The sequence below is a fragment of the Esox lucius genome, chromosome 13 (assembly GCF_011004845.1).
Source record: "Esox lucius isolate fEsoLuc1 chromosome 13, fEsoLuc1.pri, whole genome shotgun sequence".
Classification (NCBI taxonomy): Eukaryota; Metazoa; Chordata; class Actinopteri; order Esociformes; family Esocidae; genus Esox; species Esox lucius.
In genome coordinates, this window is record NC_047581.1 from 7,207,746 (window position 1) to 7,235,621 (window position 27,876).

Genomic DNA, 27,876 nt, shown 5'->3' on the forward strand with positions numbered 1-27,876 from the left:
CCCAGGAGGGACAGAAAGAAAGAGAAACTAAAGCCTTCTGTTGCCTTGTGTTTGGTTGATGGTTGTCATTGACAGTGTGGCTTATGTTTTGCCATCTGTGTTCGCCCCAGTAATCCCTCCACACTGAACTACATTTACACTGCTTTGTTTCAGTCTGTTGGTGCCAGTTATATAGTAAAATAAATAAAGCCCTTAAACTGAAGCAGTAAAACACTGAACTACATTTACACTGCTTTGTTTCAGTCTGTTGGTGCCAGTTATATAGTAAAATAAATAAAGCCCTTAAACTGAAGCAGTAAAACACTGAACTACATTTACACTGCTTTGTTTCAATCTGTTGGTGCCAGTTATATCGTAAAATAAATAAAGCCCTTAAACTGAAGCAGTAAAACACTGAACTACATTTACACTGCTTTGTTTCAGTCTGTTGGTGCCAGTTATATAGTAAAATAAATAAAGCCCTTAAACTGAAGCAGTAAAACACTGAACTACATTTACACTGCTTTGTTTCAGTCTGTTGGTGCCAGTTATATAGTAAAATAAATAAAGCCCTTAAACTGAAGCAGTAAAACACTGAACTACATTTACACTGCTTCGTTTCAGTCTGTTGGTGCCAGTTATATAGTAAAATAAATAAAGCCCTTAAACTGAAGCAGTAAAACACTGAACTACATTTACACTGCTTTGTTTCAGTCTGTTGGTGCCAGTTATATAGTAAAATAAATTAAGCCCTTAAACTGAAGCAGTAAAACACTGAACTACATTTACACTGCTTTGTTTCAGTCTGTTGGTGCCAGTTATATAGTAAAATAAATAAAGCCCTTAAACTGAAGCAGTAAAACACTGAACTACATTTACACTGCTTTGTTTCAGTCTGTTGGTGCCAGTTATATAGTAAAATAAATAAAGCCCTTAAACTGAAGCAGTAAAACACTGAACTACATTTACACTGCTTTGTTTCAATCTGTTGGTGCCAGTTATATCGTAAAATAAATAAAGCCCTTAAACTGAAGCAGTAAAACACTGAACTACATTTACACTGCTTTGTTTCAATCTGTTGGTGCCAGTTATATAGTAAAATAAATAAAGCCCTTAAACTGAAGCAGTAAAACACTGAACAGCATTTACACCAATACTTTGTTTCAGTGTTTCAGGGCCAGTGAAGTATGATTGTGTACTGTCCAATTGCTCTCCTTGGATGTTGTTTGTTTTGTACCTGATGTAGAGCGTTTCTGGGTCCTAGAAAAGCACTATATAAGTTTAATTTATTATTATAATTAAGCACTGCACTACAGTTTCACCAATGCTTTGTTTCATAGTGTTGGCACTGGAGCTACAGTAAAACACCTTAGGGCAGTTTCATATGTCTTTGGGTTGTCATGGAGATGCAATCTTTTTTTTCCTGTCCTTTATTTCTTTCTCCTCTCATGAGGCCTAATGAACCACTTTTCTTCTTTTTCCCCGTCTCTCTACCCTGTATCCCTCCATCCTTATCCTTTTCCATCTCCTCTTCCTTCTCCCTCTCCCCTCTCCTCCTCTCTCTCTCTGCGGTGACTCCACGTGTGGGACACTGACAGTGGGCTGTCGCTCCAGCGCTCCAATGAGCGTCACTGCTGCCGCGGCGGCTGCATCGGCGGCCGCGGCCACCAACACCGGGCTGGTGGAACAAGGTAGCCCAGCTCACCTGAGGGTGCCGCCCCCTTAGCTCATTTATCCTTCCGCTCCCCCCCCAATCTCACCCCATCAGTCCTCCATCCAGCGTGGATAAGAGCATGCCACCTCCCACGCCCGATCTCATCTCCATCTCTCTTTGGCCCCAGCGCGGCTCCATCGCTCACAGCTCACTGGCCGCACTCTCCCTCCCCCTACAGGGATAGGACGGCCCCAGATCCATCTCCCCGTTCCTTAAAAACACTGAGCTGTCAAGGCTTGTTCTCACTCTCGGATATCTCTTTTGCTCTCCCACTTTTTTCGGACCCAGAACCCTTTGATTTGCTTGGTCTAACACATCTGTGTCCATCAATAGTCACTCTCCACTTTCTTAACTTTGTCTCTAAGAACATAACTTGACAGTTTAACCCCCCTTATAATCTGAAGGATGGAACAGTCCGTGTGCTGTCGGTGAATGCTGCATGGGCCACTGGACTGGTGCATGTGCGCTAACACAGGGGGTTACCAGGTTACATGGTGCATGATAACACTTTGGAAGATGCAAGGTTGGGGCTTCTAAAGAAAAATTACGTACAGTCCAAAGTTTTGGGATGGCATTTATTCTGTGGATGTATAAAAAACAAGGACTAACAGTCGCTGAAACCTTAGAGCTTGGAGGAGAACGCATCTCCAACGAACAACCACAACTGTGTGTGTAGGTGAATGACCTGCCATAAGGAGTCACAAGAGGACAACATGCTAATACAATCCCACAGGATTACGAGGAGCAATGTGTATCAGTCGGGAAAATCCAGTTATCTTATCCAAACAGCGGAATGTTAAGGAGCGACATTGGATACAGGGCCACATTCTCACAATGTTCTCATTGATTGAAGATTTGATCTCAATACAGTGACAAACCGTGAGTATTGTAGCTGGGCCCTCAGTTGTGGAAAAAGATCTGACGTCATACATATAGATGGAGAACTCGGATGCCTGTGTATGTAGGAGAAGCAGTTCTTTGATGATGGAGTCAAACGGTCCTAAGCAACATCTCAGCTGTGGCTCACAGAAGCATGGACATACAAAACGGTTGCAGATATCGATAGCAGGAACCACATTAGAAGAAAATACCATTGTTTCAAATAAACATTTGGCAAAACAGTCACTCATGTAGTGGCTGGAATATATTCAACCACACAACTATTCACATTGTTTCAAGACCATGGACAGTAAATGCTGTCAGAGAGAAAAAGGTTGCGCTGTATTCGATGATCTCCAGCATCCAACAATAAAACATTTTACCGCAACATTAAATATCATGTACCCAGTACTTCCAAATGCAATGTCATAACCTTTGTTTTTGCCATACAACCAGTGATCTAAAGTTTAAATAATAATAATAATAAATAATAATGTATTCAAAATGATATGACAAAAAGAAAGCTATAAATAAAAACAAGAAGTCCACTCACCATTAGAATTATAATTTAAAAACAAAGTCCATTCTCCTGTCCTTGTTTATGAAATGGGCAATGGCAGGTTCATATAGCTTAACTTTTGATTTAAAATCTGAAACTTAGAAATTAAAAGTTATTTTTAGATTATGATCAAAGCAAAGGCTGAGTCAGGCCATATCCATCGTTACATACACTCACTGCAAAAAGCTAGCTCGCTAGTCTCAAGTGTGAGAAACAGGGCTTGACATTGGCACCCGCCCACCCGCTAGGACGAAACGTTTTCCATACTGAGTGTTGCCAGGTGGGGTGTGTTTCTTACACATTTGGCTATTTTTAATGGGCTTGAGCGAGTCAAAAAAAATTCTGGAGACAGCAGCAGAATGCAGTTTACGGTCAATGAAATCTGGCAACCTTGCATACAGGACCACATGGGTCCAGACATCGCGGAGATGAGTAATGTGGGAAAAATAAGCTGATCCTAGTTTTCTTTCACACCCAAGCATGTCAACATATTCCAGTAAAACTTAATAACTACATTTAATCCGCAAATCATTTTTAACTTTTCAGGAAGCCTAAATTAAAGATTTGTTTTTTTAAGAGAGATCGCAAGACAAACGAAGATGACAGGTGAAAAGACCATCAGATTAGGTTATGAACTATCACCAAAAATGATAAGCAATATATAGAGTAAAACATTTATAATGAACTTATTTAAGTTACTAACAATATAAATATATGTAGGTGAAGATGCTGGATCAGCGACAGCAGAGCCTAGTGCAGCTGAAGGAAGTCGAGGGACATTAACGATGTGGCGTCAAGGCAAAGATGGGGGGGAAATTACTTGACAAAGCTGTAATAAATACAGCTCTGTTTTGTTTTTATGCAAGTCTATATTAACAAGAACATAGCATAACAAAAATAGACAACAATAATATTGACTGCGATAAATTATAAAGCTTATGGGTGATTTCATATTTCTTTTTAAATAACATTAATAGTTAATAGTTCTAGGTTATGTTAAGAATATATATATTGCTTGAATATTTTGTTTAATATTAGGGAGGACATTGTAGCGTGCATTATCCGCACAAGTGGACAAGGACAACAGGGCAGATTTAACACTATAATAGTTGTATTTATCATGTGTAGCCACATTATATAAAGTATTTCACAGAGGGGTGTCCGGTAGAGTGGGGTACCACCTTTGCCTTATAGTGACTTAACCAGTGAACAAGACAGGATAAGATGTAGCACACCATAGTCAAATTTCATCAAATAATACGTAATTGCCCAACAACAAAATGGTGGCTAGTGAAAATGTTGAGTGGCTAGTAACTTTGTAAAAGCACTAACTACAGTGGCTGGTGAGCAAAAAAGTTAATGTCAAGGGCTGGTGAGAAAACAAGATAAGGCTCATCATTGGCTCTGAATTAGTGACATATAAGCTTTCTAGAGGACCTTGAGGCATCATACATCGTCCCACTTATTACAAGACAATTTGTGATTGGTTGATTCTACTGTCATTCCAAAATGCATCGAAAGTCAATGTCAATGACATTGGCTGGTGCCTTCTATTCAAAGCCTGTGGAGGGCCTAGCCTATGAGCGTTGAACCCAGACAGATTATTTCTACCAAGAGACTGCCTTGGATATTAACCCTTTTTCCAAAACAATCTGAAGAAAGGTGAACACTGAATTGGTTTACTGCGGGCCACTTCCGGAACTACAATGGGGTCCATACCTTCCAAGAAGATGGATCAGTTTGAACAGTTTGTTGTCATGTGGCTGTTTGTTACTGCACCGATAAATTGCTTTTAGTTCAGAGCTTTGTCATCCAGGAAATGCGGGTGACTGAACGTTCTGTAACTGTACCCTTGAACTACACAGTCCATCAAAGCAATGGATCTGGTTCCTTCAGTCATTTAAGTACATTTTTACTGTATTTTGTTGGTTTGTAACATTTGCCGGACTTGGCCTTGGCTGTTCCTGCTGTTAGGCAAAAAAAAATGCTTGGTTTCAGCAGAGGGACAGAGCAGGTGACTTCAGTCCAAATGCATCGGAACCTGATTAACCAGTCTCCCTAGATTGAAAACTACAAGAGTCAATAAACAGAGACTGCATGGATACACAAGACATTCAGTGTACCTGGAAGAAAATGAAGGTTCACTGAAATATTACTTCTTATTATTAAAAACCAAAATGATTGTGCCTCAAAGTTTTCATCCGGGCACTTATACACAGATAGTCAAGCAGACAGACAGACTGACACAACAAAGAAAGACAGAGAAGAAGCTTTTAGATGTGAGCCTCCCACCTTGCTCCTTCCTCCTTAGGACTATTTACAGGGAGGTTAGTGAGTGACCACCTCTGTCTTTTCTCTCAACCTCTTCCTCCTCTCTTTCCTCCCCTTTCTTCTCGCTTCTGAAATGTGTGCCAAGGTAAGGAGACTGCTTGCTTCCATACAAAGGTTTACGAACAGCATGACCTTCAAATTTTGAGTTTACTGGATGGAGCCAAACTCTATTAGGGAATCTATTTCTGGTTCTTTTTCATGGAAGCTTTTTGCCGTTATACACTACTGTTCAAAAGTTTGGGGTCACTTAGAAATGTCTTTGTTTTTTAAATAAAAGCACTATTTTTGTCCATTTAAAATAAAATTTATCAGAAATACAGTGTAGACATTATTAATTTTGTTACTGAGAATTGTAGCTGGAAACAGCAGTATCTACATGGGCGTACAGAGGCCCAATCAGCAACCATCCCTCTTCTTGCTGAGAAAACGCCATGTTTAAAAAGAAAAGATTAAGTTGGGCACAAAAACACAGACACTGGACAGGGGAAGAACCCTGCCTAGAAGGCCAGCATCCTGGAGTGGCGTCTTCACTGTTGATGTTGAGACAGTTTTTTTGGGTATACTATTTAATGAAGCTACCAGTTGAGGACCTGTGAGGCATCTGTTTCTCAGACTAGACACACTAATGTATTTATCCTCTTGCTCAGTTGTGTGCCGGGGCCTCCCACTCCTCTTTCTATTCTGGTTTGCACTGTTCTGTGAAGGGAATAGTACACATCATTGTACGAGAAACTCAGTTTCTTGACAACTTCTCACATGGAATAGCCTTCATTTCTCAGAAAGAATAGACTGACAATTTTCAGAAGAAAGTTCTTTGTTTCCAGCCATTTTGTGCCTGTGGCCTAGTCCACACGTACACAGGTATTTTTCCAAACAGGGTTTTTAAAAATCATTTTGGCCTTTTGTCCACACGCAAACTGCATTTTAGGTAACTGAAAACAGACCTTTTTAAAAACTCCTTCCATGGTGAAGATATTCAGAAACTCCATTTTCAATGTTGACGTGTAGACAGGGAAAACTACGTTTTTGGCTTGTGACGTCAGTGTGTGCTCCGTTATCTCCTTTGTTTGACATGAGGCGATTTTGTGCAAAGGCAGACGTAGCCAAAATAGTGATGATTTTAATCTTGCTAATGGGATTTTTACATGTTTACAAATAATTTACAGTTAGTCTCCCACTATATTGAGGAACAGAGGTGTAAGAATGTGCTACAGAGGTCACTGCTAGATCCAACACTCACTCCATTGTTGTTAGCCTACTAAAATCTGTAATAACTTTTTTACAGGCCTCTGATTGGCTAACAGGACTTTAAGGTTAGGGTTATATCGCCGCCTATTGTTTTGGCATGCTATTGACAGTGCTTGACAGCGTGTTTTTTCATTTTAATGTGGACAGAGATTTTTTTAAAACAGTGTTTCCGTGGACATAAAAAAACACAAATGCTAATGCTGAAGATACTGAACTAGAATATAGAAGGCCAGTTTTATTTCTTTCATCAGCACAACAGTTTTTATCAGTACCAACATAATCGCAAAAAGGCTTTCCTAATGATCAGTTAGCCTTTTAAAATGATAAACTTGAGCCAACACAATGCCCCATTGGAACACAGGAGTGATGGTTGCTAATGAGTGATGGGCCTTGGTACACCTATTTAGTTATTCCTTTGAAAATCAGCTTTTTCCAGCAACAAAAGTCATTTCCAACATTAACAATGACTACACTGTATTTCTGATCAAAGTGATGTTGTTCTAATGGACAAGAAATGTGCTTTTCTTTAAAAAAACAAGGACATTTTTAAGTGACCCCAAACTTCTCAATGGTAGTGTAGAATCTTTATGAGCAGACTGAGAGTTAACATATCTGCAAGCATGTAAGTAAAGTCAGAAAGGGTGTCTCTTGTTTGTCTCTGTAGCTGCTCATGTCAGTGAATTTGCAGCAGAACAGACAACTGCCATTCTAGAACTTTCTGGACGTCTTCCCAAAGCCTCTGTCTATTCAGGCTCTGTTTTTCTTTTTCAGTTAAAAGAAAAACAGTGTTTGTTTGTTGGAATAATCTGTGGAAACTCCTGGGTTTTGGGGACCCCCACATCTCTATGACTTACAACATGATGGAAGAAAGCACTTGACACTATGACCCAGATTTCTCCCATTAATAAAGACACGCCATTCAGAGCCACTGGAGGAATTCTCTGGACTAATCGTTTTTGCTCTTGACTTTTTGACAGTACCATTTGAAATAGTATAGCTAGTGTTCATCTGGCCTCAGCATACCAGCAAACTGCTAAATTTGCACATTTAGATTGGCTAGTAAAAAGGAAATGCTATATCAATTTAGGCTGATGGAGAGTGGGAATGTGTTTCTATCGGGGGTGGGGGGGGGGGTGAAACGGTAAACTGCAAGTTGTTTTGCCTTTATCACTCTCTCTTTTTGTATGTATATCTTTCTCTCCTAGTCTTTCTTTTTCTCTCTGTAGACACAAACACCGTCATGTTTCTACTTCCGTAGTGCATGTTCTTTTTCCGTCTCATCACGGTCTCATCTCCTCTCACGGCCTCAAACATACTTTGAACAGGCTTCCCCCGTGGGAGAACGGCTCGCTTACACTTCCTCCAGAAATTAGTTTCTAATGGAAATTTTAATGGAAGTCAAGCCCCAATTTAAAATTCACTGCAGACGTTATGTTGGCAATATGTGGAGATAGAGGAATAGAGACATACAGTAGCTACAGAGAAAACGATGTGGGGTAGAGAGAGATGGGTGAGGTAGAAAGCAATAAAGAGACAAAAGAGAGAGCGATACTGACAGAAAGGAGAAAAGAAGAATGCCAGAAGTAATGTTTTATGTAACTTAGTGCTGGCGATGATGGGATAGGATGTGATTAGACTATGAACGTGTATCAGACCTTTAAATGGAGCACCCGTGAAGCTGAGGATGTTTGATAGAGCCAGGGAAGAAAAACTATATATGAGCAGGCGACCTGTGTGTACGTATGTGTTTGTCTGTGTGTGTAAAATCTTCATCCCCAGTCTCAATTGCTAATGCATATAGCAATTTGTCTTATGCCAAAGACTGAGCATCAATGATACAGTGTTATTGGATGGGACTTATAAACCTTCTGACAATATTTCCTTTTTGGGTAGCCCAATTAAACCTGCAGTGTGTGTGTGTGTTTGTGATGGAACCATTTTGGGCTCTTGCCCTGCAGGGGACCGGGGGGACAGACTCTAGTATCTGTCCCTTCGTCCCAAACTCCTTCTTTATCTTTGCCTTTTAACTAATTAACCAGTTCCCCTTAATGAGGTGCCTTGCCCACGGCAAACCACGTGGACTCTCGCCGGGCCTAACCCAGGAACAGTGACGCGCTTGTGTGGCTGGTTCTTCTTCCAGTCTGCGTGCATGCACTTCACATTCATGTCTTTGTGCAATTTTCTTACTTACGTAAAGTATATCACGTGTGTATTTGCATGTGTGTGTGTGTGTGTCTCTCCTTGTGCGATAGCCCGGCACATACCGACTGTTGTCTGTGTAACATTTCCCCTGTTGCTAAGGATTATGGGCATTATGCTAATCAGACTGCTGTCTACAGTATCAACTTGCCCCTCTTCTCTTCGCTCTAATTCTCCTGAAGCTCCTGGAGCTCATCTTTTTCTAATGTTGTGATAATTAGGCCCTGATGGACGGATCATTTAAAATTAAAGCCCCGACTAAAGTTCTTAAAGTGTTTGGTTGGACTACCAGAGATTTCAGTGGACTTCTACCCTGTTGGGTTGATTTTAACTAGTGGGCTGCAGTGTGGTATAATTTGGGTTCCCTGGCTTGTTCCACAAATCAAAGAAAATGTGTAAAGAATATTTAGGAGCTGTATAATAACAATGTGAATAAAGATGAAATCGTGACTCTGTTAAGTTGATCACGTTAGACCTGTGATCTCCCTAGCTGTCGTTCTCTCAGCGTTCCTGACCCACTGTCTCTCTCCTGTCCTCTCCTACTGCAGCAGCCAAGAGTTTGCTCAACAAGAAGGCTGACGTGAAGGTAAGGCACCGTTCACTGCTGCGTGCTGTTCCCCTCCCCTTCCCACACCTCCTTCAGTCCTGTTTCTCTTGCTTTTCTCTCTCCTCTTCTGTTCTTCCCTTAGTTTCTCTGGTTCTTACTCTCTAGTCTCTCTTTCTATCTTGGTCATTTTCTCTCCCTCTCTGCTTTTGCTTAGCTTGCATGATTCCATGTAGTTGAGAGAGTCTCCTGCTGAGTTATTTGTCGGCGGCCCGTCTTCTTGTTCGTGCGGTTGTCTCGCCCCGTGATGGGCGGGGATAGAGCGGCGACTCGATTCGCGATCATCCTAAAATATCGACGTCTTCTCCTTGCTCCCCGTTCTGCCCCCCTTTCATTATTTGTACACCATCTGTCACTCCATTAGCTCTCTCTTCAGTTCTCTTCTTCGTCTCATCCCTCTGTTCTTCTCATCTCCACCTCCCTGTATCACTGGTTCCATTTCCTGGTTGCCCCATCTGCTCTTTAGCCCTTTCAACCCCCCTGGCTAGCCGACGAGCGTTAATGATCTCTCTCACCATCCTCGGCCCATCTCACTTAATGCAAAACACATCCCACGCGCAGTTTGTGTGTGTGTGTGCGTGCGTGAGTGTGTCTGTGCGCGCGTTTGTGTTTGTGAGCCCGGTACTAGCTGCTCTTCGAACGGTCGGTGTGTTCAGTAGGGAATGTGACTTCAGTTCCAGGAATAGACATGTCTGAACCCTGGAAACTCTCCATCCAGAAATAGACACACACGCTCACACACAGACACTTCCCCCTGCTCTTCTCCGCGCTTCGCTCCCCATTGCCTAGCAACAGGCTCCCCACCCTCGGTGGAACCGTTTTAAAAAGGATTTCCATTTGTTTTCTCTACTCCCCCCTCCATCTTTCTCTGTCCTTCTATTCATTCCCTATCGCATCATTATTTCTGGTTGTATTGCTTTTCTGACCTCTCTCGCTGTCTCCTGACCACTCGCGTTGTCTCCTTTGTTCTCTCTTGCTCTGTAAAGCAGAACAGAACAGAACCTGATATTTTCCACTCTAGAAAACATCTGCTTCTGTCCTGGTAATAGCTACTACTTCTCTGCTTTGAGGCTGCCGGCTCTCTTCTGTTGCAGCGCTCTTCAACTTCGGTCCTGGAGGGCGTGAACAGTTCTGTTTTCTGTGTCTATCTGGTAGTAAGTTGTACTTAACCTGTAGAGTTCGTTAGAGGTCAAAAGCGGTTGCTGTTGGACTGGCATCACCATTAATGGAGTTCCATTTTAATGTAGTCAACTAAGCGGTACTGCAAACTTAATTCAAACACAATTCTTTCTTTGTCAATCAGTTGGTGCCATGTCTTACCGAGTCATCAGCAAGTCCCACCCACTTAACTACATGAAAACATCCGGTGCTTTCAGTGGCGATCTCCATTTGTTCACAGACTCCATGAAGTGTCCTCCAACCTAACACACCTGATTTCACAGGTCTGAATCAGTCCTCAGTATGAAGGACAGGAAACAGAGTTGTATAGCCCTAATTTATAGTACGCCAGCCAGCCCTAAGCTTGTGTTGTCAAGCTGTTGTCTGTAAACTAGTACAGCAGACACTTTGGTGTATGACTCTACTTCAGTCTGTTCCTCTGTAGCTTTTTTGTTCATTCATGTGAACCACATATACACCATTCATTGCTTTAGAGTAAAGTAGAAAGACTGCAGGTGCAGTTTCAGGTAATTGTTCTGCTTTTGAAATCCCACCGGACCCCCCTTTTCAGTGTGCATTAATATCCCTGCAGCAGTTTTTCAATGCTACCTTGCCCCCCCACCCCCCCCACCCCCCGGACTTTCTTAAATTATTTTTTACTTTTCTCATCACAATGAAGCAAGTGATAACTTGGCAATCAGAGTCAACGCTCCCCCCTAACGGCTCCTCCAAAACCTTTCCTTATCTTCTGGATGATGCCACACCATCCTCTGTTCCTGTCGTCTTTCCTTCCTTACGTCCCTCCTGAAAATCCATGGAATGACTTTTTCCTTGGACAGATCCTCCTCTCTTACTGCACTTTACTTCTAATTGGCAAAGTTCTTTCTGATGGAGCTTATTGGTCAGATGAAAGTGTGTGGTTTTAATCAACATGCTCGGCCTTCAGTACCCTGCATTCATCTGTTATCATCTGTTCTTGTTCTCTCTACGTCGTCTGTCTCTCTTCATCTCCATCATCCTTCCATCATCCTTCCATTGCTGGGGATAGAAACGCAAGTCCAGCTCTACCGTCCAGTACATGGTGAGCATTCCATTTTGACATCCCTGGAAGACACAACCTCTCCTCCCTCTTTTTCCTTCCTTCCTTGGTTCATTCCCTCCCTCCGCCTCTCCACTATATGCCCTGCCCTTTCCCCCCGCTTCTCCTCCCCCTTTCCAATCTTCGTTCGATCTCTAGGTAACTCAAGGCCTTTATGTGGAACACTCTTTACATTTCTTACCCATTTCCCTTTGTCTTATGGACACCGAGCACCGACTCTGCCTGACCTGATTTCAGCCCTGTACATGTTCTGCGTTTTTCCCTTCTGAGGAGAATGTGTTCTGTATCCTTTGCTTGTATTCCCAATGTGAAACCGGTAAGCGTGGTTTTGCCCTCGCCCCAGCTCTTGGTGTGCCGATGTCTGCGGATGATCCGAGTGCCCTCAGAGATGTCTCGATGGAACTCCCAACCTGGAAATGAACACACACGTAAAGGCCTATCTCTCCATTATCTTGTAGTCCTATGTGGCTCCATTGGTAGAGCACGTTGCTTGCACATGGCAGGGTTGTGGGTTCGATTCCTGCTGGCATTCGGTACGAAATTGCATGTGCACGGTACTGTATGTCCCTGCTTAATTAGTGAAATGTAACCCTATAATTTAAACAGTCTTTCACTGAAAGAGTTGGAGCGGTGCTGTTTGCGTGTTTCTGTGTTAAGGTTGAGAGAGAAGATCCGACAGTTGATGAAGAGGTCGGAGCTGTAGATCCGCACTTTCAGCGATTTGTCTTGGAGAATATGCGTTTGCAAGGCGGCCAAGAATTGGTGTTGTGTGTGTGTGTGTGTGTATGTGTGTATGGATTCTCTACAGATGTCGATTTGTCACCAATGTCCGTCATCTCTGGTGCTATAGCAACCTCTGCTCTCTGTGATGACTGCGTGCATATTCTCTTTCTCTTCCTTTCCTTCTCAATCTCGGTCCCGAGCCTCAACTCACCCCTTGACCACCAATTGCTGCTCTGTTTCCTTTGAGCTCCCGTGATGCTGTGAATTAACTCTTCATCGCTGTTATAAACCACCAACTCCATTGCCAGCTAAATCCATCTCCTCTCAATGGTATTGGTTGAGCAAACGCCGGACTCGGGTCGGTTTGTTTTAACCCCATTGCCGCCACCGCCGCCGCCACCACCATCATCATCGGCTGCCTCCAACTACGCCGGCCACGGTTGTTGTTAACCCGGTGTTGTCTTCCCCCTTTACCTGTACAGCCCCAGACAGCACAGACAAACAGCACCAAAAACAGCATAGTCACCAGCCCCAAAGGAAACGCCCCACCTCCTGCTCTGGTATTTAACCTTTAACCGTCGCCTCCTCCCTCCCTCCTTCTGTTCCTCGTCCGTCGGTCAATCCGTCCCTTTCAGTCCGTTCCCCCGTCCTCTGTTGGTCCGCCTGTCCTTCAGCTTTTCGTCTGTCTGCGCCCCTCCTATGTCTTTCCACCCATACCTCCGTTCTGTCCTTGTGTCTTTCTCTACCTGTACGTCCTTCAGTTCCCCTGCTTCTGTCCTTCCCTCCTCTCTCTGTCCGTCCGTTCTTCGCCCTCCCTCCTCCTTTGCTCCGCTCCGTCCCGGTTGTTTGTTGTCACTCTGGAGTGGCTGTGGTTGGCTAGATGGCTCTGTGCTGTCTCTGTTGAGTGTGTGTCAGATGCTTTCGGTGGGAGAGAAGCCAGAAATGCCAGGATGTGTCAGAAATGGCTTCCCTGTTAAAGAGTGTCACGGCGTATTACCAATATGCACCAGCTGTCCCTCTCTCTGTCACCGTCTGGGTTTGGTTTCCATAATGTTACAGTGTGTGTTATTATTTTCCAGAGGACAGGAGTGGACATCTGAGTCTGAGGGTGGTTGTCTGACACCGTCTATCTTTCCTAAAGCAGAGATCTACTAATCATTGGTGCGTGATTGCTTAGAGAAGAGGCTATATTGAATAACTTGTAGAAAACCAAAACTTTCCGCAAAGTTTCTGTAGGAATGAATGACCTCTAAACATATACATACCAGTCAGACCAGAAAGACTAATTATATAAGTTATGATTCATAATTACTTAGGAAATATACAGAGTCGACAGACACAAAATGTGGTCAGAGCAATTTTGTTTATAAAAACTTGTAGATGTTTGTAAACCAGCTGGACCCAATGACACCAGAGTTTTAATGATAGTTTGGTTATTCCCTTTAGGCCAATACTCTTTAAATATAATTATCTCCTGAAACCCTCTGGATAAAAACCTATATAGGATGACTATTTGATGGATGTAAACCTATGTAGGATGACTATGTTATGGATGTAAACCTAAATAGGATGACTATGTTATGGATGTAAACCTCTGTAGGATGACTATGTTATGGATGTAAACCTAAATAGGATGACTATGTTATGGATGTAAACCTAAATAGGATGACTATGTTATGGATGTAAACCTCTGTAGGATGACTATGTTATGGATGTAAACCTCTGTAGGATGACTATGTTATGGATGTAAACCTAAATAGGATGACTATGTTATGGATGTAAACCTCTGTAGGATGACTATGTTATGGATGTAAACCTCTGTAGGATGACTATGTTATGGATGTAAACCTCTGTAGGATGACTATGTTATGGATGTAAACCTAAATAGGATGACTATGTTATGGATGTAAACCTCTGTAGGATGACTATGTTATGGATGTAAACCTCTGTAGGATGACTATGTTATGGATGTAAACCTATGTAGGATGACAATGTTATGGATGTAAACCTCTGTAGGATGACTATGTTATGGATGTAAACCTATGTAGGATGACTATGTTATTGCAATACGGGACTAGGGTGTCGTCGGGAACATTGTGTTGTTGTTGGACTCCTGGTTGATGTGGACACCGGACACTAAACCAGGATCAGGCCAGTTAGAGAAAAGGGGGTTGGGTGACGGGTGCTCTGCCATACACACCACCAGTGCAACACATGCACCATAAATCAGCATATTTTTAGAAGCTCATAGTTGCCCTTTATTGCCATGTGTATGTATGTGTGCCTGTATGTACGTTTGTGTGTGTGTGTGTGTGTGTGTGTGTGTGTGTACAGGCGTGTTTATGAATGCGTGTGTTTATATATGTGTGGGTGTGGGTAGATGCAGCGTAGAGGATGAAACATTATTTCCTAGGCCTCGCTCAGAGATGCGAGTGGGAGGTTGGCAATAGTCTTTATTCGGTTGCTATGACTTCTGCCAGTGTAGAGTTTCACTGAGGTATTTGGCGCTTTAACCTCTTCTATTTTACTGCATTTCCTATAGTGGATGAAGAAACAGATACCCTCTTTTGATGCAGAATATCTTCCTGAAACTTACGCGCAATGCTTTGTAGGCACAGAACGTTCGGGTAATAGTCGTAGTAGTATTTGAAGGCCTCTTGAATGTACACAGTTCTTTAACACTCCAGTACGTAACTGTGTCTTTATGAAGTGTGAAGCAGCGCGAGGCGCAGTATGGCAGGTTTATGAGTGTGTGACAGCGATAAGCTCTGCTTATAACCCTGGATGTCAAACCACTCTTTTGTCAGACTGTCAGTCAGTGAGCCCTCCTCCCCTCCCCCCCCCCACCCCATGACCTCAATCTGCAGTTAAACCCCAGGTAGTTTGTTCTAGCTTTTGCCTCCCAAGCCGTTGCCAGGGGCGACGGTTGTCATGACGCTGATGTCATCATCAAGCATGAGACAGCTGGCCGGTGATTGGTCATCGGAAGGTGTTGCTTCCTGGCGGAGGAGCACTCAGAACGATGTGTGTTTGGTGTGTGTCAAATTAGGCTTCTGCTGTATAAGAACTGGTGATTTTGGGAGAGAGACAGAGAGGTGGAAGGGAGAAAAGAGGGAGAAATTGAGAGATGTCACAGCCGTTTTCCGAAACACCCGGAAGCATGTTGCGTCCTGTCACAGAGTAGTGGTATTTCAGAGTAGGTCTTACTGCGCTGAAAAATCTGCCTTTAGCTGCCTAAACCGATGTAATCCTGTCTCTCTGGTTAAAAGCTTTTTGCTAAAACTCTAACTAAAATGTTGTTGCCACTGCTTCTGGTGCGTATGTACTGCAGCGCTGGGTTGAAATGACCCACTGCTCTTTCAGGGTTGAATTGACCGACTGCTCTTTCAGGGTTGAATTGACCGACTGCTCTTTCAGGGTTGAATAGGACCCACTGTTCTTTCAGGGTGGAAAAGGACCCACTGCTCTTTCAGGGTGGAATAGGACCCACTGTTCTTTCAGGGTGGAATAGGACCCACTGCTCTTTCAGGGTGGAATAGGACCCACTGCTCTTTCAGGGTGGAATAGGACCCACTGCTCTTTCAGGGTGGAATAAGACCCACTGCTCTTTCAGGGTGGAATAGGACCCATTGCTCTTTCAGGGTGGAATAGGACCCACTGCTCTTTCAGGGTGGAATAGGACCCACTGCTCTTTCAGGGTTGAATAGGACCCACTGCTCATTCAGGGTTGAATTGACCCACTGGTCTTTCAGTGAAAACTGACGCTTTCTTTCCCCACTTCTTCTGTTAGCCTGAAAATAAATGTACAATACAATATAAATTAAAATGTTTCAGAATTGGGTCTATTTAACAGATTTTCCAGAACTCCTGGTTGGAATATGTGATATCCCACTTTTTCCTTCTGGAAGTTCACTGGAATCATTGGAAATTTGCAAGCCCATATCCAGTTTAACACAAAACTTAATGATAGCAGTTGAGTCCAAGTAGTTTCCAGGTATGGAACAAAACGACTGTCTTCACAAACGTTAAAAGCAGTGGGTTAGTGGTCGACTGCTGGGTTTTGATGAAGGGTGGCAATTTAAATACAGTTGTGCTCAAAAGTTTACATACCCTTGGAGAATTGGTAATATATGTACCATTTGTAAAGAAAACATGAGTGAGCAGGCAAAACACATGTATTTTATTTCTTATGGGATTCACATTCAACTCTAGGTCATAACAGAATGGCACAATCATAAAACAAAACATGGCAACAAAGAAAAAAATTACTGACCACTGTTCAAAAGTCTGCATATCCTTAGTTCTTTATACTGTGTATTGCCCCCTTTAGCATCAATGACAGCATGCAGTCTTCTATAAGGCCCCAAATTAATTGCAGGTGGTATAGCTGCCCATTCGTCTTGGCAAAATGCCTTCAGGTCATGTTAAGTCTTTGGTGTTCTTGCATGAAACGCACATTTAAGATCTCCCAAGAGTGGCTTGATGATATTAAGGTTAGGAGACTGTGATGGTCACTCCAGAAACGTCACCTTTTCCTGTTGTAACCACTGGAGCGTCAACTTGGCCTTGTGCTTAGGGTCATTATCGTGCTGGAAAGTCCAAGAGCGTCCCATGCGCAGCTTTTGTGCAGAAGAATGCAAATTGTCTGCCAGTATTTTCTGATAACATGCTGCATTCATCTTGCCATACATTTGCCTTTAGAACCCCCCCCCCCCCATCAGTGAGCCACCACCATGCTTCACAGTAGGTATTCTGTTCACTGTAAGCCTTGTTGACCCCTCTCCAAACATGGTGCTTATGGTTTTGACCATAAACTCTATTTTGGTCTCGTCACTCCAAATTACAGTGTGCCAGAAGCTGTGAGGCGTGTTAAGGTGTTGTAAGCATATTGTAACTAGGCTTTTTTCTGGCATTGGCGCAGTAACGGCTTCTTTCTGGAAACTCGACCATGCAGCAAATCTTTTGTTCAAGTATTTTCGTATTGTGCTCCTTGAAACAACCACACCTTCCTTTTCCAGAGCAGCCTGTATTTATCCTGAGGTTACCTGTGGGTTTGTCTTTGTTTCCAGAACAATTCTTCTGGCAGTTTTAGCTGAAATCTTTCTTGGTCTACCTGACCTTGGCTTGGTATCAAGAGGTCCCCGTATTTTCCACTTCTTACTATGTGATTGAACAGTACTTACAAGCATTTGCAAGGCTTTGGATATCTTCTTATATCCTTTTCCATCTTCATAAAGTTCCATTACCTTGTTACGCAGGTTTTTTGACAGTTATTTTCTGCTCCCCATGACTCAGTATCAGTGCTCAGTGCATCCATGTAGGAGCTAACAAACTCATTGACTATTTATACACAGACACTAATTGTAATTTAAAAAGCCACAGGTGTGGGACATTCACCTTTAATTGCCATTTTCACCTAGGTGTGTCACCTTGTTTGTCTGTATAAACATTCAAGTGTATGTAAACTTTTGATTAGGGCCATTTGGGTGATTTCTGTTATCATTATGATTTAAAAAGGAGCCATTCAACTATGTGATAATAAATGGCTTCATATGATAACTATCCTTAAATAAAAGTTGTTTTGCATGATCAGTCATATTTTCAAAATCAATGCCAAAATGTCACAATTTCTGCCAGTGTATGAACATTTATGAGCACAACTGTATGTACAGTGGGGAGAACAAGTATTTGATACACTGCCGATATTGCAGGTTTTCCCACTTACAAAGCATGTAGAAGTCTGTAATATTTATCATAGGTACTCTTCAAATGTGAGTGACGGAATCTAAAACAAAAATCCAGAAAATCACATTGTTTGATTTTTAAGTAATTATTTTGCATTTTATTGTTTGACATCAGTATTTGATACATCAGAAAAGCAGAATTTGGTACAGAAACCTTTGTTTGCAATTACAGAGATCATAGGTTTCCTGTAGTTCTTGACCAGGTTTGCACACACTGCAGCAGAGATTTTGGCCAATTCCTCCATACAGACCTTCTCCAGATCCTTTAGGTTTCGGGGCTGTCGCTGGGCAATACAGACTTTCAGCTCCCTCCAAAGATTTTCTATTGGGTTCAGGTCTGGAGACTGGCTAGGCCACTCCAGGACCTTGAGATGCTTCTTACGGAGCCACTCCTTAGTTGCCCTGGCTGTGTGTTTCGGGTCGTTGTCATGCTGGAAGACCCACCCATGACCCATCTTCAATGCTCTTACTGAGGGAAGGAGGTTGTTAGCCAAGATCTCGCAATTCATGGCCCCATCCATCCTCCCCTCAATACGGTGCAGTCGTCCTGTCCACTTTGCAGAAAAGTATCCCCAAAGAATGATGTTTCTACCTCCGTGCTTCATGGTTGGGATGGTGTTCTTGGGGTTGTACTCATCCTTCTTTTTCCTTCAAACACGGCGAGTGGAGTTTAGACCAAAAAGCTCTATTTTTGTCTCATCAGACCACATGACAATCTCCCATTCCTCTTCTGGATCATCTAGATGGTCATTGGCAAACTTCAGATGGGCCTGGACATGCGCTGGCTTGAGCAGTGGGACCTTGCGTGCGCTGCAGGATTTTAATCCATGACGGCGTAGTGTGTTACTAATGGTTTTCTTTGAGACTATGGTCCCAGCTCTCTTCAGGTCATTGACCAGGTCCTGCTGTGTAGTTCTGGGCTGATCCCTCACCTTCTTCATGATCAAGGTGAGATCTTGCATGGAGCCCCAGACCAAGGGAGATTGACAGTCATCTTGAACTTCTTTCATTTTGTAATAATTGCACCAACAGTTGTTGCCTTCTCACCAAGCTGCTTGCCTAATGTCCTGTAGCCCATCCCAGCCTTGTGCAGGTGTACAATTTTATCCCTGATGTCCTTACACAGCTCTCTGGTCATGGTCATTGTGGAGATGTTTCAGTCTGTTTGATTGAGTGTGTGGAGAAGTATCTTTTATACAGGTAACGAGTTCGAACAGGTGCAGTTAATTCAGGTAATGAGTGGAGAACAGGAGGGCTTCTTAAAGAAAAACCAACAGGTCTGTGAGAGCCGGAATTCTTACTGGTTGGTAGGTGATCAAATACTTATGTCATGCAATAAAATGCAAATTCATTATTTAAAAATCATACAATGTGATTTTATGGATTTCGGTTTTAGATTCAGTCTCTCACAGTTTGTGTTCCTATGATAAAAATTACAGATCTCTACATGCTTTGTAAGTAGGAAAACCTGCAAAATCGGAAGTGTATCAAATACTTCTTCTCCCCACTGTATAATCATTGGTAAAAGAACGAGCAATGACTGACTGTAACAACTTGTCGTGGTGTAGTGTTGGAGGAACCAGGCGCAGGCAGTACTCTCGTTCGTTGGTTTTATTAAAACAACAAACAACAAACCGAACACGAACGGAAAACAATAACTACTCTACTGAATGAAAATAAAGTGCGCAACAATGCGACTTAACAACTAACATACAAACAGTAGCACAAACAACACTCACCAGCATACAGACAGCGACAGCAACAATGATCCACAATGTGGGGAGCAGAGGGGAAACATATATACATATACAAACGAGCTAGATTGGGACCCGGTGTGGAAGATGGGAAACATGTGACAGTCCGGGATGTGTTCGTGAGAATATGGGGACTTGTGGAAATATGGCACGGTGGCGCTGCTGCTCACCACACCATGACACTGACGCAGACTATACAAATAATAAACATAGCATGTTAATTCAGTGTTAATTCACAAATCCTATAGAAAACATGTCAGAAATAGCTCAAAAATACAGTGAAATGTTACAAGTTAAGAAAATGTAATTGGTGATACGCTAAACATTACAAGACTGTGCCAACAGTAGACCAGTGGAACAAAATATGCTTTTACAGTGTATTTTCTGTAAAGCATTTGTTATATCTGAAACAGAACCAGCTATGATTAGAAGTGTGATTATTTAAAGGAGTTTTCACTGAGATAGTGCCCTTATTGCTACATGTTATCTTTGAGTCATATACATTACATTCAAAAAGGTAACAATAGCCGCCCATTCAAAAAGCTAACAATAGCCATCAACTAAAATATGTATTTCTTTTATGTATTCCGCATATGTATTTCTTTGGTTTGCAGGTGAACAAAAATAAAAAATCATAATAATTCATCAAATGTTTGCACAAAGATGTCCTAAGATGGCCTGGACAGTATTACTGACTTCTGGACAGTATTACTGTCACCTAGAAGTAGTTAAAAATAAGTTGCAGGTGCCTCATTAATTGAACCAGTTTGAATAGAGGAAAGGACTCCTTCTCCTGTTTTGTGCTGCTACATGTACTGCAATGAACACAAAGAAAAGAAAAAAGTACTGAGAATTTTCTGAGGAGGTCAGATACAAGATTGGATGTGGCCACCCGAGATGGATGATGGACAATCAGTGAAAGAGGTGAAAGATGACAACAAGTTACAGCATTTTTCTTAAGCACACCATTTCTATGTTTACCAAAAGCAAAAGGAAGAACATCTTCTCCGCTGTCAAACATGGAGAAGATTCAGTGATTTTGTGCTTTACTGCCTCTGCTACTAGGTTCTTTGAACATGTGGCACCTTCCAGAGAATACCAATGAGTGTAATGTTGAACCCAGTATCAGATAGGTCACGGGTCTTCCACCAGGACAATAACCCCAGCACACTTCAAATTGCACCCAGCAATGGTTCAAGAAAAGGCTTGCATGTTCTGAAGTGGCCAGCAATGTGTCCAGTTCAAAATCCTATTGAAAACCTGTGAAGAGATCTGAAAACAGCAGCTGATAGACACCCTTCAAATCTGAGAGGACCGGAGCAGAGCGGTGGTCCAAACTGCCAGTACAGAGGGGCTTAAAACTCTTGGTTGGGTATAGGAAGCTTAAAACTCTTGGGTGGGTATAGGAAGCTTAAAACTCTTCCGTGGGTATAGGAAGCTTGAAACTCTTCTGTGGGTATAGGAAGCTTAAAACTCTTCCGTGGTTATAGGAAGCTTAAAACTCTTCCGTGGGTATAGGAAGCTTAAAACTCTTCCGTGGGTATGGGAAGCTTGAAACTCTTCCGTGGGTATGGGAAGCTTGAAACTCTTCCGTGGGTATAGGAAGCTTGAAACTCTTCCGTGGGTATAGGAAGCTTGAAACTCTTCCGTGGGTATAGGAAGCTTAAAACTCTTACGTGGGTATAGGAAGCTTAAAACTCTTCCGTGGGTATAGGAAGCTTGAAACTCTTCCGTGGGTATAGGAAGCTTAAAACTCTTCCGTGGGTATAGGAAGCTTAAAACTCTTCCGTGGGTATAGGAAGCTTAAAACACTTCCGTGGGTATAGGAAGCTCAAAACTCTTCCGTGGGTATAGGAAGCGCTTGATTGCAATTATTTTGGTCGATGGCTGTGCTACCAAATATTGTTTTCATCTAGGATGTAGATAATTTTGTCATTGACATTTCTGTTCATTTTTAATTTAAATGGTATAATACTTTCTTAATAACAAACGATTGTTCTATAATATTAACACTGAAATGAAGAATTGTGGAGACCAAGCACTTTGGATCATTTCAACTAATTTCTTGAGTTATTTGTTGAAAGTGCATAGGTGCCAATACATTTTGGGCATTTGAAGAAAATTGGTTTTGGGTTCAGTGTGCCTTCAGGATTTGGTTGTGTGTGTGAATGTGTTGTCCTTTGCTGATGGTGTGTGTATCTACCGCATACATTCTTGGTGTTATTTGTGTGAAATCTATGTTTTCAGATTATCCTCCTTCCGTATGTGTGTGTCTGTCTGTTTGAAAGACTGAACTACAGATGTATTAAGTGTTTATAGCCTGACTATGGGTTATAGCCATTTCAGTAGCGTTTCTTTCCCAATGCTCTGAGCGTGTTGGTGTGTGTTTTCTGAATTGATTGAAAATTACAGTCCTCAGCTCATCCACCCCCTCAACTCCAGAAGAATCTTCATCCCTCCCCCTCGTCCCGGCTTAACCAGCATTCTGGCCTTTTGTAGTCTCCTCATCCTAGCTAGATGCAGTGCTCTTTTATATTTCAATTCTTTCTCGCCTTGTCTCTCTCTCTACCTGTTACCCTCCCCTCTTTTCCCCCCACCATATTTCTATTTCTCCATCCTTTGCCCCATTGCTCTCTTTTTCCTCCTGTCCCTCTTTCTTTCTGTAGGAGCCTCAGACCACTGTTATCCACAATCCAGTGGATGGGACTAAGGTACCTCCTTCTCTCCTCTCCTCCTCTTCTGTCCTCCTTTTCCTCCTCTCTATAATCTTCTTTCCTCCCGTCATGTACTACAGGCTCTGCGTGCTTGTGTTTGTGCGTGTGGGTGTGTGTAATTATGCGTGGTTATTCATGTTTCATCCAAAACCGGGCTAAGCACAGTACGTGCATCCTAATTAGCGTGTGGGCATTATACGTGTGCAGGTGTGTGAGTGTATGTTTGTGTGGTGACAATTTAATACACTAACGGCAATTTGAAACTAGTCGTTTGATTGGTTGGACTTACATATTTTGGTATAATAGGAGGATATAGAGTTCCTGACCTGCAGAAGAGAAATCCATGCAGTTAAGGGATGATGCTGACAGCAATGGAGAGATTTACTAAGAATTTGTTAGTTTTCACCGACGTAAAGTAACTACCTCTTCATTACTGTTGAAATCAAAGAGCTAATTTTTTACCTCTTTGTTTTATTTATTGATGTGCCAAGTTTCTTCTAACTCTTACTAAATTTGTCTCATTCTTTAGTCCCTTACTTTTGAAATTCAAGGGAAAATGTGTAGATTCATTTTAAACATTATATTATTTTTTGATATCAACAAAATTTGACTATTTCTCTTGACAGACCAAGTTATTACAACGTGTACAACGTGTTTTATCTATGAAGGCGCTGATCATTTGTAAAAAATACTGAATCCAAAAACTGTAATTTTTATTTTTGTCAGACTAGGATTGTTGACATTTTTAAGAATCCCTGGGTATGCTGTCCGCATGTGGCTTTTCTTAAAACACCAGACTTACAGGACATGCAACACCCCTGTGTAGATCCTAGCAGATCCCTCTGCTCCTTAGGTTTGCATAAACTGATGGAGACGGCCATCTATTCTGTTCAATTCAACATCAGAGCAAAGCAGTTATTACGTATGTGCTTGATCAGGCTACGGTTGGCATCATTAGCTTCTGTGTTGTTTGTAGTGTAGCTAGTGTGTCAGCTGGTTTCATTTCTGCTTGTATCTATGAAGTATCTATCTATCGTATGTATCTTATCTATCACATATCTATGTCTATCCATCATCTCTGAATCTATTGCTGTATTTATCTGTCTGTCTGACCTGTTTGGGATCTCTCTTTCTGTTTTGCGCAGTATGCGTCTGTCCCGATTGGCACCATTTTTGCTATGTACAAAGGATTACAGAAGTTAACAAACATGCACTTTTTGTTTATGTAAAGGCTGAAATCATGACGTCATGCCATCACCTTTAATTCGATCTTTTTACCAACAATATCAAAGTGAAAAACACATTTAACATTTTTCCAAAATAAGATTAGCTGATATTGTAGGATTTCCAGCGAGACCTACTGTCAAACATGGTGGCGGCAGCTTCATGTTATGGTGGGGTTTCTCTTCTGCTGGGCCTGGGGATCTGATCAGGAATGGAGGCCATTTAACAGGGCTGCTACCCTCTACCAGAAATCAGCAGTTATAGAATTTCACCTTTTAACACTACAGTGATCCCTAGCATTGAACTCTTCTGCGAAAATCCAGATGTAATAGGTTGATAGAGATCTATCCAAGAAGATTTTCTGCTGTATTCCAAGCAAAAGGAGCATCCATGACGTGTTAGTTGAAGTGTACACACTTACGCAACCAAGGCATTGACAGTTTTTTTATTTGTTATTATTATTTCTCAAATAATGTATATATTTGTTATTTACTTAAATATTGTTTGTTAAAGTATCTTATTAAAGGTGAAAAAAGGTCTGACTTGTTTACGTAAAAGCTGCATTTACAGTAAGGGTGTACAGATTTGATGTTTCATTGTAGTACACTGCTTTTGAGAGCTCTAGTCACAAGTGGACTATCTATGGAATCGTGAGCCATTTGATGCACAGCATGTATCTGAGACACGCCGAAGAATAAAGGTTAACCCTCATAATAGAACAGCAATATATATAACAAACATTTCTCCATTCTGGTCAGTTGAGTAGATTTGTATCAGGAGTTCATGGATTTTGTTTCTCACATTGTTTTTCGGACTTGACAGGGTTTCAGAATTCCATACAGACACAGAATCAGAGAAATAGACACACCTTTCCCTCACGCAACCAAAATCCCTCCCAGACTCCAGTGGAATCCTCCAGTGTAGAAGTGTTCCAAATGTGGTGCCAGCATCCAGATCCTACCATGCCATGGAATATAGGCTCATTCCAGACACTAATTAAAAACCAGAGCTTTAGCTTTATGCTGCATCCAAAATCACTTAAATGCCACTGCCATTTACCAGGGCCCATAGGGTTTTGTCAGACGTGTTCTAAATGGGGACTAGGGTACAGTTTGGGCCAAAGTATCCAACTCTTCCTCTGTTAGGTCAGAGGAGACATAAAGACATCAGGGAGAGCAATACATTGATGCTTGTCACATTGATGTTTACCTGTGCCATAGTTACACACAGTTATTATACAGTGCCTTGCAAAAGTATTCAGACTCCTGACCCGTTCTCTCATATTACTTAATTATAAATGGTACATTGAAATTACATTATTTTTGAAGTTGAAATTAAATTAAATGAAAATCAGTTATTGTAAGGTGACATTGGTTTGATGTTGGTTAATGGACCTGCCTGGACATCTCTAAGTTACAAGTAGCAAAAACAGATGAGCCATTTCCATTCAGGTCAATGTTCTCCAATGGCTGTCGATTCTATTCCTGTTCAGGTTGAAGCGAACAGACTCACCTGTATTCGCTAAGTACATTAACACCTACTCTGAAATGACATTGTGTAGCCTAATAGTGCTACCAGTGGTAATCAACCAGATGAGACAGACTCCACTAAATGTATGGATGGAAGCGGTAGCTGTTGTTGTGATTCAAGTTTCCTTGGGCAAAGCCGTGTTTACACCCCCTCACAAACACGCACAAGCATGCTTTGTGGTGTTCGGCAACAGGGAGATTGAGTGTTAGATGGGATGAGGGTGGGGGGGTCAAGCTGAGGTAAAAGATGACGGAAAACACGTGGTGAGTTAGCGTTTCCCGCAGCACTTCTAAGTTAGCACAACACCACTTTGGATTTAACTGAATCATCCACGTGGACACAGTGTTCAATTTATTTACTTAGCAATCCCGCTAATACCTCACTCTCCACAGAAAATCCCACTAACACATCACTATCCACAGAAAACGTATGCAGAGATGTAGCAGCTTACACCTGAACATTAGCGACATGCTCTATTGCATGGAAACCGTAACTTTTCCAGCTGATCAATTGTAGACTACTAAAAGCAACAACCTGTTCTGCTATGTGCACAGTCCCTCCAAACAGGGTGAACAAAGTGCAGACAAATGTATAACCCGCTCGTTTTGGTGTGACTGGAAATGAATACTTTTTTTCTTTAAATTTGGAATGACTAATCTTTGGAGACACACTCAATCTGAAATTCACTGATTTATTTAATTATTCAGTGAACAGAACAAGAGCTGATATACATTTTCAGTTAGGCATAGAATTGCACAAGCTCGGACCACACAATTTAAACCAGCGTAAAGCAAGCTCAACCTTGTGAGTTTTACTGTCCAATCAATATTTTCTTTTCTCTGTGTCTGTGTATGGAAATCCCCCTGTTAGTCTTTAAATTATAATTCATGGGAACAAGGCCGCTGCAGATTGGTAGCGTTTCATCCTTCTCAAGGTTAAAAGTCAGAGGTAGACCCTGAAGTGAGATCCTGTAGAACCTGAAGAGATGCAGCTTTCTCTGGGAAGCCTGTGGATAGGTTTAACCAAGTTCACGATTTCAGCTAAATGCTTTTGTCACATGTAATGTGTTGAAGTTGCAACCTAATCTCTAATAAATGACTGCCCATGCTAAAATTATTATGGCTATTACATGGCAGAATTACGGCTTGGTTTGACGTTTTAATTAGGCCATGTTGTCGCATATTTGTCATTTCACCATGGCTTGATGTTTTAATTTGGCCATGTCGTGATCTGCTGTTTTGTTGAAGTCAAGTTCTGTTTGTTGTGTACCTCTGTCTCATCTTTAATAGTCGTCCCAATGAAACTGGATCCATTCTTGGTCCCTCAAAGACAGATATAAGATGTCATTTCATGTAGATAATTGATTTCACAAAACAGTACTAGGAGTGAAAATTAGTTGATTGTATTTTGGTGTTTTTAACAGTTGTGTCCCAATAGCATGAATGTGTGTGTGTGTGTGTGTGTGTGCGGGTGCGGGTGCATGCTTGCGTGTCTGTTTTGTTTGTTCCTCTGTGATTAATACTTTTCTCTCCCCTCTAGGAATCATCAGACAGCAGTACCACAGTGGAGGACGAGGACGTGAAAGGTAAGAAGTTGAAACTTCCTGTTTGTCCCCAAAATCTCCTCACAGGTGTTATAAAAGATGTCCATGAGATGAGAACAATCAGTTCCCTGGGAAGCAGGTCACTAATGCTGTGTTCCCTGGGAAGTAGTTTCAGCCTCTCCCCCTTCTTCTGCTCTGACGCCCAACTCCCAAATCTAACAGAGCTCACACTCACTGGAGCGCTACCCCCGCCCCCTTTCCCCCCACAGCCAACCAATCGCCACCCCTGTTTCGCCATGATTTATATCGTTTCCCTGTTAGAGCTAGGAGCCCCCCCTCCTCCCCCCCAGGGGCACACCAAGGGCACCTTGTGAGTATTTTTAGCCTATGGAAGGAAACAGGAGTCAGAGACGCGTCACTGTTGCACCTGGGATACAGAACACGGCAGACACACGGCTCCGGTGCTGTCATTGTCCTGACTATAGTTCTGACCTGAAATGAATCAGCTGGGTGGGAGGTAAGACAACAGGCCATGGGAGTTCAGTGGCAGATAATGTTGCGTGTGTTTGTCTTTTTTAGGTGGTGGGTGCTTTCGTTGTTGAGTGTGTATGTGTATTTGTGGGGATCTATAGTGTGTATATATGCGCTCACCGGTTCTTGCAAGTGTGAAGTCGACTGGATTGCGGAGTGAAATGTAAACCGGATTGGGTCATCGTTTATTTTTGGTCGGTAGGTTGTTGAACTACTGCCTCCTGGCCCAGTACGGTATACATACCGTACTCTACGGTATGTTCCTGGTATGTTACACTCTGAACAGGAAAAAACTTGATGGCCATGCCCCTTTGTCCCAAACAGTCAGACTAAATACACGTTT

At 42.2% G+C, this 27,876-nt stretch overlaps 1 protein-coding gene across 40 annotated transcripts in view; it reads left to right on the top strand.

Annotated features, from left to right (window-relative positions):
* The window catches only part of camk2b1 (calcium/calmodulin-dependent protein kinase (CaM kinase) II beta 1), an 80,365-nt gene that overhangs the window by 38,521 nt on the left and 13,968 nt on the right, over nt 1–27,876 (top strand). For 7 of the 40 annotated variants that reach the window (XM_029124729.2, XM_029124742.2, XM_029124733.2 and 4 more), the window contains 6 exons: nt 1,578–1,670; nt 9,458–9,495; nt 11,720–11,752; nt 12,976–13,053; nt 22,658–22,702; nt 26,999–27,044. In XM_029124729.2, the coding sequence (XP_028980562.1) occupies nt 1,578–1,670; nt 9,458–9,495; nt 11,720–11,752; nt 12,976–13,053; nt 22,658–22,702; nt 26,999–27,044 (333 nt within the window). The remainder of the gene's footprint in view (nt 1–1,577; nt 1,671–9,457; nt 9,496–11,719; nt 11,753–12,975; nt 13,054–22,657; nt 22,703–26,998; nt 27,045–27,876) is intronic. The other 33 variants (XM_029124732.2, XM_029124738.2, XM_029124749.2 and 30 more) reach the window with 17 other exon arrangements.